Source organism: Cetorhinus maximus, chromosome 22 (genome assembly GCF_964194155.1).
Source record: "Cetorhinus maximus chromosome 22, sCetMax3.hap1.1, whole genome shotgun sequence".
NCBI classification, from domain to species: Eukaryota; Metazoa; Chordata; class Chondrichthyes; order Lamniformes; family Cetorhinidae; genus Cetorhinus; species Cetorhinus maximus.
In genome coordinates, this window is record NC_135900.1 from 45,114,924 (window position 1) to 45,130,792 (window position 15,869).

The window sequence follows — 15,869 nt, forward strand, 5'->3', positions numbered from 1 at the left end:
AACTTCAAACTCTGCCACAGAAATGAGAAAAAATAATTTTTCAAAATAAAAGCTTGCCATTTGAAACTGTGTTCAACATAAATGTATCAGTCATATCAGTAAACTGTCAAAGTGGCAGAACTCACAAACAAGAATTATGATTTTTGTTCTATGCATACCAGTGGAAGCTTGGACCATGAACTGTGACATGAAATGCTTACCTCATCCTCTCGGCGAAGAAGCCCAGTTATTACCTAATGTCAAAAGAGAAAAAAAGTGAAAGCATCATCCAGCATAAATACTTCTAAACAGGGTCAGGGAGAGAAATCATGGGCCCTGCTGCTTCTCCTGTTTCCAAGCCCACTGATCACATTTGTAACAAATTTAAATTATTGAATTTAAATACGTTTGACAAATCTATTTATTTTGGGGTTTCAATTTCTTTGCACAAAATATCAATTTTATTACAACTGAATATGTTCTGTTAAACTTATGTTAAATGGTAATAAATGAACAATCAACTCATCAAAACTCCCTGCACCACATTCATTTTTATGCTCTAAAAGTCTTTACACAAATCATTTGAACAGCTAAATCTTTCACTTCATATCCTTTGACTGAAAGATGGACTGACATTCACCATCTCATCATTTGTAAGATTTAATCTCTGTAATTTGGAGTCAAGATCTATCCTTCTGCACAAAGAGAGCTACACACCCTGGTATCTAAAATGTGGATTACTACATTGGTTAGGAGGTCTTGTGGCACAGTGGTGGTGTCCCTACCTCTGGGCCAGAAGCTCTGGGCTCAAGTCCCACTTCAGGGCTTGAGGGCCATGTAAGGTGTGGTTATAATATGGCCAAACAGGTTGATTATCAGCCTGTAAATCCTTCCTGATGGCAGATGGTGAGAGTGGGAGTGTTTCCTGGTCAGTCATACTGAAGAAGCCAATGGAAAACCATGCAGGCCTTTGTCAAGCATAATCATGGACCAATCCAATGGAAGTTCATGGTTGCCAATGCCCCCTTGGGGCATGATACCGGAAGGAGGAGGACTACTTTGGATAAATTTTACATGTTATGAATTTTCTGACTAACTACACCACAGCTTCAAAGAATGCAGTGCTCTTTTATTCATTAAACAATGTCTGGGTTCCACTGCTTGGATGCTGTAAAATGCTCCCGTAACACAAAACAACATGAATAAAAGAACAGCAGCAATCATCCAAGGATCAGTTATTTGCTTCCTTTAAAAAAATAGGGCTGTTTTCATTTAGTTTTGGGACCCATTCCAGTGAGGCCTTTCAAAGTTGCAGGTTCCGAATTAAAGTCCATATGATCACAATCAACGGTTGTCTATCAGGAGCTGGGTATTCAGGAACACTTAAAATGCACTGTAATAGTGGTGTCCAATTGATATTAAAAAAAAACCATCGTCTCAAAATATAATTCCGAATTACTTGGAATATACCGGATACTGTATGAACATAACAGCAAATTGTATTTTATAGGCCTAAATAGGTGAGGAATTTGAGAGGAAAAGTAATGAATCAAATACGATCCCTTATTAAATTTCAGAATCTGCACAGTTGAATTCTTTGCATACATGAAGCAGTTAATTTAAAATCACGGTTACATTTTGCCTTCCCAGAGCCTGGTGCTGTATCAACACCTCTGCCTGCCGCATGCATGTCTGTACCCGCTTGGGTCAGCCTGACCAATCCTGTACGCGTGTTCAATAGATGGGCAGGGCCACCAAACCAAAACCTCACGTCAATCAAGCACAGCTCCCCGCCCTCTCCGCATTGCACCACCCCTCACGTCTGCTTGTCACTGACGGAGGAAATAAACTGGAGGTGGTAGGAAAGAAGAGTTGCCTTATTAGCGGAACGGTGAACTAATGATCCACGGCATCGACTGTGTATAAAGAAAAGGAGGACTTGAGCCTGGGCCCACCAGGGCATAGACCTTGGTGTCTTGCACCTTCCGCATCCCCCCTTTCCTGGACCCTGATTCAAAAGCAAAGTGTTTGTTCCCCACCAACACACAGTTTTCAGATTGTGCAATAAAATTCAATATAGTATCAGCTAGTATAACACCTGCAACTGCAACATGCCAACAAAGACTTGACAGCATTACATGCATGTTTGACTCTTGCAGGTAATCATCCTTTCTTATACAGGTGTGTATTGTAAGATCAACACCTTTTTAATACAAACTAATTTTATGTCTGCAAAGCACAGATTTTGCTTACAAATAAATCATAGGGGATCAGAGGAAGTAACCATCAGAAGTGGCTGCGCCTTAAGTATCTATCCAATCATGGGTATTTAGTGGGGGAAAGGTAGGAATTGGTCAATCACATAAAAAGGGATTAGCACTGTTGTGAAGAAGATGGTCAGTTCGTCACAAGCACTAAAGATCATTCTGACCGACTAAAATATTTTTCGTGTTATTTCCATTTGTCGTTTTCTCAATGAGCTATTGCGTGTGAAAAACAGAATGAACGTACATATCATTTAATCTGAATCTGGGTGTAGAGGCAAAACAAAATTCATGTCCTTTCAAAACTCTTCCAAACTAGTTTCTCTCCCATCTTCCACATCTAACCCATAAGCCACTCTCACCTGATGAAGTATAACAGTAAAATAGAACAAAAAACAATAGAATTTTCAAGATAATCATTAATAGAAGAAGACACTAGCGAGGAACTCTATTTAATCCTTAGACTGGCTGCAATCTTGCATGACAAAATGCTATATACTACACCCACTTGATTCACTCCTTCCTGCAATCTCTCAGTCCTGGTAATGAATCACAATCTCTATGGTTTGAATTGTAACTTCTAACAAATTATAATGGAAAGGGAGGAATTTGAGCTGGGTGATGACAGGAAGAAGAAGAAAGACAGGGCAAGAGGCATTCTTGATGAAGCAAGCTTTCCACACCATAATATCCAGATATGGTACTAAATTATCCATGGAGTTGGCAGTACCTGTAGCACCAAACTGGACAGTCCAACTTCCTGGATGGGTGTTTTTTTAATTATTTCACAGGATGTGAGTGTCGCTGGCCATGCCAGCATTTATTGCCCATCCCTAATTGTCCTTGGGAAGGTAGTGGTGAGCTGCCTTCTTGAACCACTGCAGTCCATGTGGTATAGGTACACCCACAGTGCTGTTAGGGAGGGATTTCCAGGACTTTGACCCAGCGACAGTGAAGACAGCATAGTTCCAAGCCAGGAGTGTGCGTGACTCGTAGGGGAATTTGCACATGGTGGTGTTCCCACATATCTGCTGCCCTTGTCCTTCTAGGTGGTAGAGGTCACAGGTTTGGAAGGTGCTGTCGAAGGAGCCTCGGTGAGTTCCTGCAATGCATCTTGCAGATGGTACACACCGCTGCCACTGTGCGTCAGTGGTCAAGGGAGTGGATGTTGAATGTGGTGGATGGGGTGCCAATCAAACGGGATGCTTTGTCCTGGGTGGTGTCAAGATTCTTGAATGTTGTTGGAGCTGCACTCATCCAGGCAAGTGGAGCATATTCTATCACATTCCTGACTTGTGCCTTGTAGTTGGTAGGCAGGCTTTAGGGAGTCGGAAGGTGAGTTACTTACTGCAGAATTCCCAGCCTCTGACCTGCTCTTGTAGCCACAGTATTTATATGGCTAGTCCAGTTCAGTTTCTGGTCAATGGTAACCCCCAGGATGTTTGTAGTGGGGATTCAGCGATAGTAATGTCATTGAATGTCAAAGGGCGATGGTTGGATTCTCTCGTTGGAGATGGCTATTGCCTGGTATGTGTGGCATGATTGTTACTTGCATCTTATCAGCCCAAGCTTGGACGTTGTTCAGGTCTTGCTACATATGAACATGGACCACTTCAGTATCTGCGGAGTCGCGAATGATGCTGAACATTGTGCAATCATCATCAAACATCCCCACTTCTGACCTTATGATGGAAGGAAGGTCATTGATGAAGCAGCTGAAGATTGCTGGGCCTAGAATATTACCCTGAAGAACTCCTGCAGTGATGGCCTGGGGCTGAGATGATTGACCTCAACAGCCACAAGCATCTTCCTTTGTGCTAGATATGAATCCAACTAGTGGAGAGTCAATTCCCATTGACTCCAGTTTTGTTAGGGCTCCTTGATGCCACACTTGGTCAAATGCTGCCTTGATGTCAAGGGCAGTCACTCTCACCTTACCTCTGGAGTTCAACTCTTTTGCCCATGTTTGAACCAAGGCTGTAATGAGGTCAGGAGCTGAGTGGCCCTGGTAGAACCCGAACTGAGCATCAGTGAGCAGGTTATTGCTGAGTAAGTGCAATTTGATAGCACTTTCAACAACCCCTTCCATCACTTTGCTGATGATCGAGAGTAGACTGTGTTAGGGAAGGAAATAGTTAAAGAAGTTCAATTGCTAATTATTAGGTTGTTTCACCCTCGCCTTTGAATCAGAGGGTTGTGGTTCATGTCCCACTCCCGGAAACCAAGAACTGTGATTGTACTCGAAAGAGTTGCAAATTGTGACTGTTGATAACTCGAAAGAGTTTGGTTGTATAAAAGAGATAACAGCTGAGACTAGTGGTGTCTGTGGAGAGTTTTATGACAAGCAATACAACCTTTTCTGAAGGAGTCTGTCTGGTTTTGGTCATTTCTAAACAACTATTGGAACTTAACAGTAGTAGCAGAGAATGTTTGCTGCTTGCAAGTAAAAGATTGGAAACTAAGCTTTCTTCAGATAAAAGACTGTATTTGGAGTCAACTTTAAGAGCAGAGTGGTTTGGAGTCACTCAAAATAAAAAGGAGAATGGCTGAATAAAAATGTAGAGTGTCAGGGCATGATTACCCACCAATGTTTTCTGAGAGTGAACCCTACGAGCAAAGGAAGTATGTGGACATGAGTCAAAGCGCCAAAGAAAAAACAAGGAATGGCCTTGGCATTTTCGTTACCATACAAAAGCAAAATAAGGTGCAAAATATTTTTGGAGCTGGAGCTCGAGCATTTGGACATGGATGAAGGTTTGAAAAATGAAGGTTATTATTTTATGGATAAGATCTATCAAAAAGATGATTTATCAAGTGATTATGAAGCATGGTCTGATTTTGAGAAATTTAGAAAGTTAGAAGAAAGCTCCATAGAAGATTACATAATGGAATTCAGTAGACTATATGCAAGATTGCAAAAGTTCCATCTAGAAATTCCCCAATTGGTGCTGGCGCTCAAGTTACTAGACTGTGCCAAAGTATCGAACATTGACAGGCTTCTAGTTCTAATGGGAGTTAAGTTTGCAGAAAAACATGCAGTGCTAGTTGTCAAAACAGATGTCAGAAACTCAAAAAAAAAATTCCTCGGAAAACATTCCTTTCCGGCAGCGTTCATGGCACAAATGAGCCATTCGGTGGTAAGACGGAAAATGGAGGATACAATGTTAATGGGATGGTGAGATCGCTTAGAAACAGGATGCAGGCGTCAGTATGAAAGGAGATTTGTAACTAGAAACAATGGGGACAGAAACACCTTGAACAATTAAGGCAGGAGAAAAGAATTAGGGATTTATGACACAAGAACGAACCCCAGAAATGCCCAGGGTATGGTCAATCAGATGTTTTAGATGCGATTCAAAATACCATTATGCAATGGACTGTCCTAAATGATACAGTAAGGTGTTCAAAATTAAGCATGAGATAAAAGATGGAGATATTGACCAAAGAGGGCATTGTATTAGTTACAAGAAGTTTCAGCCCGGTAGTGAATGTCTTGGTGGCAGAATCCTTCAACTGTGCGGCACTAGATAGCGGATGCACATCTACAGTCTGTGGAATAGACTGGTTAAAATGCTACCTGGGCTCCTTAAATGACAAGGGTCGGAAAAAGGCTAAAGAATTTGAGAGTTCCACCAGTTTTAGATTTGGAGATGATAGTACCCTAAAATCTTTAAAAAGGGTAGTGATTCCCTGTAAGATAGCTGGGGTCAATCTTTTTATCAGTACAGATGTAGTGTCTAGCAAAATACCATTGCTGTTGAGCAGACCATCAATGATGAAAGCACAAATGAAGCTGGATATGAAGAATGACAAGGCCATTGTATTTGGAAAACCTGAGGATTTACAATTTACGCAATCTGGACTCTACTTTAACTTTTCTACTAAAGAGATTTAAAAAGTGTTATTAGAGTCAGGGGAAAGAAATTTGGAAGACAAAAAACAAATTGTGTTAAAATTGCATCAGCAGTTTGCCTACCCTCCTTCGCAAAGATTACAAATTTTGCTAAGGGATGGAAAGTATGCTAAACTTATAGAGGAGATAAGCAATAGATGTGACATATGTAAGAAATACAGAAGGACACTGTCACGGCCAATAGTGAGTCTGCCTTTAGCGAGGGATTTCAATGAAATTGTGGCGATGGATTTAAAGGTGTGGGATAAAGAAAAGTATATTTTTATTTTACATTTCTTAGATTTGGCAACAAGGTTTAGCCAGTCGACAATCATATACAGTAAAAAAAAAATAATTGTGGATCAGGTAATGGAGAAGTGGATAGGGACCGGTTTGTGATCACCAGCGAAATTCCTCACTGATAATGGGGGGGGAAGTTTGCTAAAGACAAGTCTCGAGATATGTGCAAAAATATGAATATAATAGTTATGAATACTGCAGCTGAAAGCCCTTTAGTAATGGAGTGTGTGAAAGGAATCACGCTGTTACAGGTGGGATGTTTCATTAAACATTGGCGGACAGACCAAGCTGTAAATTATCAGCTCTAGCATGGGCTGTCCATGCCAATATTCACTGCCGATGGTAGGGAGGCCATAGTCCATATCAGTTGGCCCAAAAATTCCTTCAATCCTGAGTGATCATCCCCTAGCTTGGGAGGGAACTATGATTAGCTCTACCTTTTCTGAGCAATTAAATACACTACACGCGAATAGAAGAGCGTTCCTTAAAGCTGAACTTTCAGAGAATTCTGCAAGCTCTAAGACACAATGTACGTCCATCGGAAACTATTTTCAATCAGGGAGACATGGTATACTATAAAAGAGAAGGACTTAATGAGTGTAAAGGCCCGTGAAAGATTATAGGTAAAATGGTAAAACAGTCATTTTACAACATGGGAACCAGACTATTCGGGTACACACATCAAGGTCAGTTGGCGTGGACTACAAATTTGCAGGTTCGGCAAGTGTTCTAGGAAGGGACGAGGAACTGTGTACTTCTCATACCCATATGTTGCATGATTGTGAGGACCGAGTTGACAGGGTATTTGAAGATGGAGACAGTAATTTGGACAAAGAAGATGGAGCAATTTGTTCCAGAGGCTAACTGCTGAAAGCTGGCACTAAAGGTACATACTTGCCAGGAGGGGCCAGTCAATGGTGGGATGCGATGTTTGTAGGTAGAGCAGGGAAGGCCACTGGAAAATATAAAAACTGGTTAAATGTATGAGATAAAGAACAGGAGGTTATGCCTAAGGATTGGAAACATGAAGTACAAAAATGGAAGGCAAGGAAACACAGTATCAATTCAGACAGTGGGTCTGAGGGTGAACATGCCTCTAGGAAGAGATCGCAAATTGTTGAAAGAACATCTATAAATGGGAGAGGGAGATAAAACAGTAACAGTCCAGAGCATGATAGAAGGCAGAATAGAGGGTGTAGCTTAACAAGGTCAAGGAAAATGGCACAGACTGATAACACTACAAGGAGCAGAAGCCCATGTGATCGCGAAGTCTTAGTAGCTTCAAACAAATTAGACAATAAATTAATAAAGGAGGCCAAAAAGCAAGAACTACATAGTTGGAAAGAATTTGGTATACACAGAAGTGCCAGATAAGGGGCAACCAGCTCTGTCTCATAGATGGACATGCACGGAAAAGGTGCTTCCTGATGGGACTTATAAAACTAAGGCCAGGCTAGTGGCACAAGGGTTTGAAGAAAAATTGGGTGAATGGGATATAACAGCAGATTTACCTACAGCAGGGAAAGTTATGCTTAAGATCTTTTAGCTCTATTAGCTACAAATGCTTGGAAACGTAAGTCCATTGATATTAAAGCTGCTTTTTTTGCAGGTACACCAACTTCAAAGGGAAGTTTTTCTCCGTCCACTAAAACAGGCACCAACCACAGAAGGGACTCTCCGGAAGCTAAATAAATGTGTATACGGTTTAAATAATGCCTGCAGAGTTTGGTATTTCTCAGTGAGTTCAGTTTTGTTAAAGTTGGGCTGTCTTCAGTTGGAAGCAGACCCGAACAATGTTTTTTGGCACCATGGAGGGAAACTTGCAGGCATCTTTATGATGCACGTAGATGATTTTTTGCGGGGTGGTAGTACCGAATTTGAAACAGTTGTCATTAATGGGCTCAGAATGGAGTTTAAAATTGGGAGTCAGGCTTCTGGTGCGTTTATGTACATTGGATTGGAAATCAAAGAGCGGATCACACATCTGTTTACATCAGCAATCCTATTTAGAGAACGTCAATCCCATTGCAATTAGTCATGGTAGGGCCTCCCAGAAAGACAGAACAGCTTCTGAAACAGAAAAAGAGGAACTCAGAAGTCTAATGGGGCAACACAATTGGCTAGGCAAATAAACAAGGCCAGACGTCAGTTTTAATGTTTTGGAATTGAGCACTAAAGTGAACGATCCCAAGGTTGAAGAAAATAACAAAACACTGACAAAATTAAAAATGGAGCAGTGTGTTTTGAAATTCCCATCTTTGGGTGATATTAGAAACATTAAACTGATTGTGTTCAGTGATGCATCTTATGCAAATCCATGTGTTGGATTTTCGAGTGCTGGAGGATTTATAATATTTCTCATCAGGGGAAAAAGGCAAATGCTGCCCTTTGGCATGGGAATCTAAAAAGATATGAAGAGTTGTAAAAAGTACGTTAGCAGTGGAGACTCTCGCCTTTGTTGAGGCGGTAGATATGGCATTCTTTATATCAAAGATATTGGCAGAAGTTTCAAATGGAAAAGGGTATTCAGGAATGGTACCTATCAAACGTCTTATAGATAATAAATAAGTCACTTTGGGAAAATGTTCACTCTACGAAGTGCGTCAACGAGGAGAGATTGCGAATTGACATTGCAAAATTAAAACAGATGCTCGAGAATAAGGAGGTTGCCAAGATCAAATGGATCGATAGCAGCTACCAATTATCTGACTGCTTCACCAAAAGAGGAGCCAGCTCCAAGAAGTTACTAGAGATCCTCAAAGAGGGACGTCTTTTTCTTTAAGAAAAAATACTTCTTTTGTGTGAACATATCTATCGATGTGTTTTTTTTTTGAGGAGGGGGATAAGGTCAATTTATTGAATAAAAATATATATTGATGTTTGTTATTACCATTATTTTTGTGATTATATAACCTTAAGGGTTACTTTCTTTTTAAGAAGAAGGAATTAGGGAAGGAAACAGTTGAAAAAGTTCAATTGCTAATTATTAGGTTATTTAACTAAGTACCCATTTGGTTGTATAAAAGGGATAACAGCTGAGACTAATGGTGTCTTTGCAGAGTTTTATGACAAGCAATAAAACTCTGTCTGAAGGAGTCTGTCTTGGTTTCAGTCTTCATTTCTAAATAACTACTGGAACTTAACAGAGTGAGGGGGCAGTAATTGGCCATGTTAGATTTGCCCTGCTTTTTGTGGACAGTTTTCCACATTGCCGGGTAGATGCCAGGTCACCACGAAGAAACAACATAAAAAAGTTTCATCCTGGAAATACTGATTTACAGAAATTCTACTTGAAGCTTTTGCAGCAAAATCAAATATGGTAATGGGCAGATCAATTGCTGAGATTACAATCAAACAGTTACTGCAAAACACCTGTCGATGCTATTCCATACCCAGCCGCAGCAGATACTCCCCTTTCCCATGTGCATCAATCCTCAGTTTGAAGGGCAGCTGCAGCCAATGCCAATCTGCTAGGAGGTAGCTTAGGGTCATTCTCCCATAGTTGCTTTCTGGTCACCACCTGGCTCACCTCTACTAAAGCATAGATTTTCATCCTATACAGAATCAAATTTGCACTCCCATGCACACACACTGATTTGCCCAAGTACTATACTTTCACTAGTTAGGACTTGTGATAAAATTATTTATAGTTGGTCTTGCAATTTCACTTCCTGCCACCTGTGCGCCATCTCAGAGTAGATAAGTTTTGTTAAGTGCCATGTGGACGCATGTCTGCAAAGCACTAACATCAAATTTTGGCCATACCTCTTGTAAGGTGCCATCCCCTCCAGCAACAACAATCATATCAGTGTCTTCCATCAGTTCCAACAGCTTTTTTGCTTGGCCCTCATGATCAGTCTGCAACAGGAACAGGGACAAGATTGCAATGAATTGTACAGGGCAACTCAGATAAGTAAAACAACCAGAAGCTAAGCAAGCCCGGACATGCAACACATTTTACTGCATTTTATACAAAATCCCCAAACATTATTAAATCCAATTACCAATCAAGCAAACAAATTACACGTAAAAGACAGAAACTCAGACATTGTGTAGCTTGCACAGGAAAGATTAAACAATATAAAATCTGGGGGGGAAAAATAAACAAAAGGTGGTAATCGGAGGGACATCAAACACACAGCTGAGAGACCTCAGTGAGACTGATGAGGATAGCGAGAAACAAACAGACAGCAGGATGTGGAAAGATGAACTTTGTAACCAGGTGGAATTTGTAAACCACTTTTTTTTAGTCACTTCCAGGAGTTAGAAATTCGTACAACACCAGTTCTTGATCTCTCATCTTCTTTCCAAGTTGGCCTTTTTCATTAATCATTAGACACTGCAAAATTAGGAAATGTTTTTGACAACTAATACAATTCTTATTGTTCAGACTTACTCAAATGTGTTACCAATTCAGTGATTTCCTGTAATTAGTATATTTTTAAACTCTTTAAAGTCAAGTTGCTGGCAGTCTCCACTGAACTCTCCAGTGTCAAACTCTCCCATCTTGCTGACTGCCACGCCATCCTAAATAAAATAAAAGCAAAATACTGCGGATGCTGGAAATCTGTAACAGAAACAGCTGGAAAAACTCAGCAAGTCTAACAGCATCTGCGGAGAGAAAAACAAGAGTTAACTTTTCAAGTCCGTATGACTTCTTCAGAGCTAAAGGGAAGTAACAATGTGATGAAATTTATACTGTTTAAGGGGGGGTGGGGGGGTGGAGCAGGTGAAGCTGGATAGAAGGCCAGCAATAAGTGGGGGCATTGCTTTCTTTGGCAATGTGAGATCAAAAGGCAGCTGTAAGCCTCCAACTGTCTCCACAGGAACCAGTGAAAAGAACCTAATTTTGAATTCATAAGATGAAAATGCTTTGCCTAGTGTTTGGTTAAGTCTATGGGTTGCAGTTGCCTTAATGGAGATTAGTTTTGGAATTTGTTATAAGTTATGATCGTAGTAATTTGAAGCCATGTGTATACATATTTTAACCTGTGTAAATTAATAAAATGTTTCTTTTAGTTTAATGTAAAACCTCGAGAACTGGTGGTCTGATTCCTGAATTTAGAGTCGCATCTCAAACATAACACTTAAAATTATAGGTTATGACAGTTGTTTAAAATTTCCCTCTGGGATTTTTAAGTAACTCAGCTTTACCAACTGCATCGGTCATAACAATCAGTCATAACCAAAGCATTTCCAATTGTTATGACCGATGCAGTTGGTACAGCTGAGTTATTTAAAAATCCCAGAGGGAAACTTTAAACAACTGTCATAACCTATAATTTTAAGTGTTATGTTTGAGATGCGACTCTAAATTCAGGAATCAGACCATCAGTTCTCAAGAGGGTTTATATTAAACTAGATGAAACATTTTATTAAGTTACAACATATTAAACACAGATACATGGCTACAAAGTACTACTATCATCACTTTTAACAAATTCCCAAACTAATCTCCATTAAGGCAATAACAACCCACAGACTTAACCAAACACCAGGCAACAGATTTTCACCTTACAAATTCAAAATAAAGTTATTTTCACTTTGGTTCCTGTGGAGACAGTTGACATCTTTGTCAATCTCTCCTTTGCCCCCACCTATCACTGGCCTTCTATCCAGCTTCACCTGCTCCAGCCCCCTTAAACAGTATAAATTTCATCACATTTTTACTTCTCTTTAGCTCTGAAGGAGAGTCATATGGGCTCTCCACAGATGCTGTTAGACCTGCTAAGTTTTTCAATTTTTTGTTTTTGTATCTTAAATAAAATCCTGGGATAGTGTTGAAGGAAAACTGACTTTAGGTGTAGGGGTGAGGTTAGGTTTTAGCATAGGTTAGCGGATTTATTTCAAGGACTAACTTTACATTGTTGAATGTGACTGTTTATTTCGTGGGGATGACTAACCAAATGGCTTCCCTGGAAAGGTGGAGGGCAGGTGCAAGGGTGGATCCATGATGGAAGCAGATGTACTTTATGACACCTGGTTTGCTGCTATCTCTGTCCACAATTTTTTGCTGATTTTACCCACTACACCACACTGCCATGTTCTGTCGCAAAGTTAGTCATACTTGGTCTGCAACAGAGAGTAGAAATAGAGGAGAATGCCCAAAGGGTAACAAGACCATGTTATTAAAGTTAATGCTATTGGTTCAATGTCAGGATTATGCATGATCAGAAGTAGGGTAGTACAAGAAATGTAACTGCATGATCTTTAAAGCACCAATTCAGTATGCTATTTTAGGGTTAGCCTCATTATTATATTGTGGACAGGAAGTCAGGTGCTATGGTAGAATGTGAAATCCTGAGACAGACAGCATTATCTGAAGTTTTGAAAGCTCTAAGGGGTACAGAAATTTAGAAAACAAATAATTTCTCAGTTGGGGGCCACTGAAGTTCTATCGAAGGGTGTGAGGCTGAGGTAGGTCTTCTTTGAAATGAGTATTGCAGAACCCCAGGGAGAATGGGAAGAGGTAGCAATTAGTGTGAATACTACCACCACAATGCAGTGAACCTGGAACCAGTACTAGAAGAATTTTAATAACTTTACCAGTTCAGCAAAGATTATAGAGCACATTACCTTTCATTAATGCAGCATATTAAGCATGTATGACACTTTACTTTCTCTCACACTGTAATAAAATATTTCTAAATTTTACCATGAATTCCAACTATGCAACAGGGTGCAGGCCCTCCCTTCACCTGGAAATGTTCCTTCACTCACACCCTTACCAGGCATTCAACCCAAAAAACTTGTCTCCCCTGCACATTGTGTGTACACATCATCAAACCTGCGTGGGCTGCATTCTGACATCTAAGCATTACCCTGTCATGTTAACAATTCTGATCTCTACTAGCCTGACTGCAGAAGGCAGTTTACAAGAGGGAAAGAATATTTATGGTAGGACCTCCTAACATCTGTCACCTAACCCCATATAAAGGAGGAAGTTCTGAGAAGGGAGGTTATAGAGGATGCTAGATGTAGGCAGAAAGCCATGCGAACATACATCAGCTAAGGTTTATGAAAGTTCTTCTCATCCCCCTGTTTTCTCATTCATTCAATGGCAACAAAGTAGGTCACATCTTCAACTAAAATCTATATACGGTGGCAGCTCATAAAGGCCATTATCCTAATATATTTTTCCTTTACTCTTTGGTTAATTTTCTCAGAGGAGCCTGGCCATCCCACTGCATTCTAACATACCAGCACTTTATAACGCACACACGCTCATTCTATGCCTCCCCAAAAGGAGTTCAGATAAATCCACACAGAGGGATTGAAGACACTAATCCAGAGGGAATGCGCTAAGCGATTGAAGACACTAATCCAGAGGGAGTGCAGCGAGGGATTGAAGACACTAATCCAGAGGGAGTGCAGCGAGGGATTGAAGACACTAATCCAAAGGGAGTGCAGCGAGGGATTGAAGACACTAATCCAGAGGGAGTGCAGCGAGGGATTGAGGACACTAATCCAGAGGGAGTGCAGCGAGGGATTGAAGACACTAATCCAGAGGGAGTGCAGCGAGGGATTGAAGACACTAATCCAGAGGGAGTGCAGCGAGGGATTGAAGACACTAATCCAGAGGGAGTGCACTAAGCGATTGAAGACACTAATCCAGAGGGAGTGCGCTAAAGGATTGAAGACACTAATCCAGAGGGAGTGCACTGAGTGATTGAAGACACTAATCCAGAGGGAGTGCGCTAAAGGATTGAAGACACTAATCCAGAGGAAGTGCACCGAGTGATTGAAGACACTAATCCAGAGGGAGTGCACTGAGTGATTGAATACATTAATCCAGAGGGAGTGCACTGAGTGACTGAAGGCACAAATCCAAAGGGGGTGCATTGAGGGATTGAAGACACTAATCCAGAGGGAGCGCACTGAGTGACACACACATCAGAAAACAGAATCAGCTGGTAGTGATGGAGAAGGAAGAACCTACCTAGAGGACCAGATTGCATAGTGCCTTGACGGAAGAGTCAGGGATCTATGCTTCATTATAAGGTTGTTGTTAAAGATGCTTTCCAATCATCAAGCATTAGTGCAATAACTGTAAACGATCAAGCAGCATGCTATAGATGTTAACAAAGGTGTTTCAAAAGTTCAGTTCACCACAATGTGTGTGGCAACTCCATCGGTGTCTGTGGAACAGTTATGAGAGTGGCCCCAAGGCCAGTTGAAATATGCATGGTCACCAAGGAAAAGCTCAACGGAAACAAACATTAAGCTTTCCCACGTTAAAAGGAATCTTAATACGTGCATAGAATGTTCTTCAAAAGATTTGGGAGCACATTTCATCGGGAGTACAAATATACTATTGGTGATTTTCTGGGAAGATTTAATGCTTTGTAGGTGAAAGCATACTTGTGGAGTGAATGGGAAGATGTAGACAAGGCTGTCAATTCAGTGGGAGTATTTGCAACTTACATTAAAAGATTGGCTGCTTTGCCAAAAGCTGGCCTTGGGTTCTACACTGCCGTATCTTCAGACTTGTCCTGCTCTTATCAGTGATCCCCTTGTGCAACTGGGGCCTTCTTTCTCCAGGGCCTTTACAAGAAAGTTACGTAGCTTCCTGAAGACAATCACAGTCGTAACTTTTACTATAGTGCAGGACAGCTTCAGACATGTGAAATGCTGCTTCAACATGCCATTGTTGTGTTCTATGATTTCTTTGATGGATACATTCACCTCATTATACCTAAAATGTCATCCTCAGATACCACTGAGGTATAATGAGCCACAGCTCCACAGGATAATCCTGGTCAACTGTGAAGCACCTTCGCCTGCCTTAAAATCGAGGCATCCTGACAACTATTTGCGAGCAATGATTTGCATAATATGGTGCTAATGATTCTAAAATGAGTCGAATGTTCCCCACTTTGATCTCACTCTGACCCTTCTGTCTTTCGCCTGCTGTAGTGTTCCAATGAAGCTCAACATAAGCCTCAGGAATGGCGCTGCATCTTTCGATTGGGCACTTTAGAGTCTTCTGGACTCAACATCAAGTTCAACAATTTTACATTGTAACCGCTGCCCCTATTTTGTTTTGGTTTTTCAAGGCTAGTTTAGTTTTTCTCTTCTTTATCTCTTATATTCTTGACTTTGCTATCAGATGGCAGCTATTCAAGATCCTGCCATTCACATCTCCTCTGGATACATAATTTATTTATTTACTTGTCTCATCACCACTCCCTTTGGCCCTGTACATTAAAGTTTTTGTCATTTAACCTCTCCTGCTCTCCAGCCTATCACGGATCTCCCCTTTTGTTTTTCTTCCTATCCTCCTCCGTTTCACTCTCTCAAAAACTATCATTTTTAACTTATTCCAGTTCTGACGAAAAGTCACAGACCAGAAATGTTAACTGTTTCTCTCTCCACAGATGCTGCCAGACCTACTGAGAATTTCAGCATTTTCTGTTTGAATTTTAGATTTCCAA

The 15,869-nt window shown here is 40.7% G+C and overlaps 1 protein-coding gene across 2 annotated transcripts in view; it reads right to left on the minus strand.

Annotated features, from left to right (window-relative positions):
* The window catches only part of agk (acylglycerol kinase), an 88,753-nt gene that overhangs the window by 35,289 nt on the left and 37,595 nt on the right, over window positions 1–15,869 (minus strand). For both annotated transcript variants that reach the window (XM_078568211.1, XM_078568210.1), the window contains exons 5-6: window positions 10,201–10,293; window positions 201–233 (exon numbers count right to left, since the gene is read on the minus strand). In XM_078568211.1, the coding sequence (XP_078424337.1) occupies window positions 201–233; window positions 10,201–10,293 (126 nt within the window). The remainder of the gene's footprint in view (window positions 1–200; window positions 234–10,200; window positions 10,294–15,869) is intronic.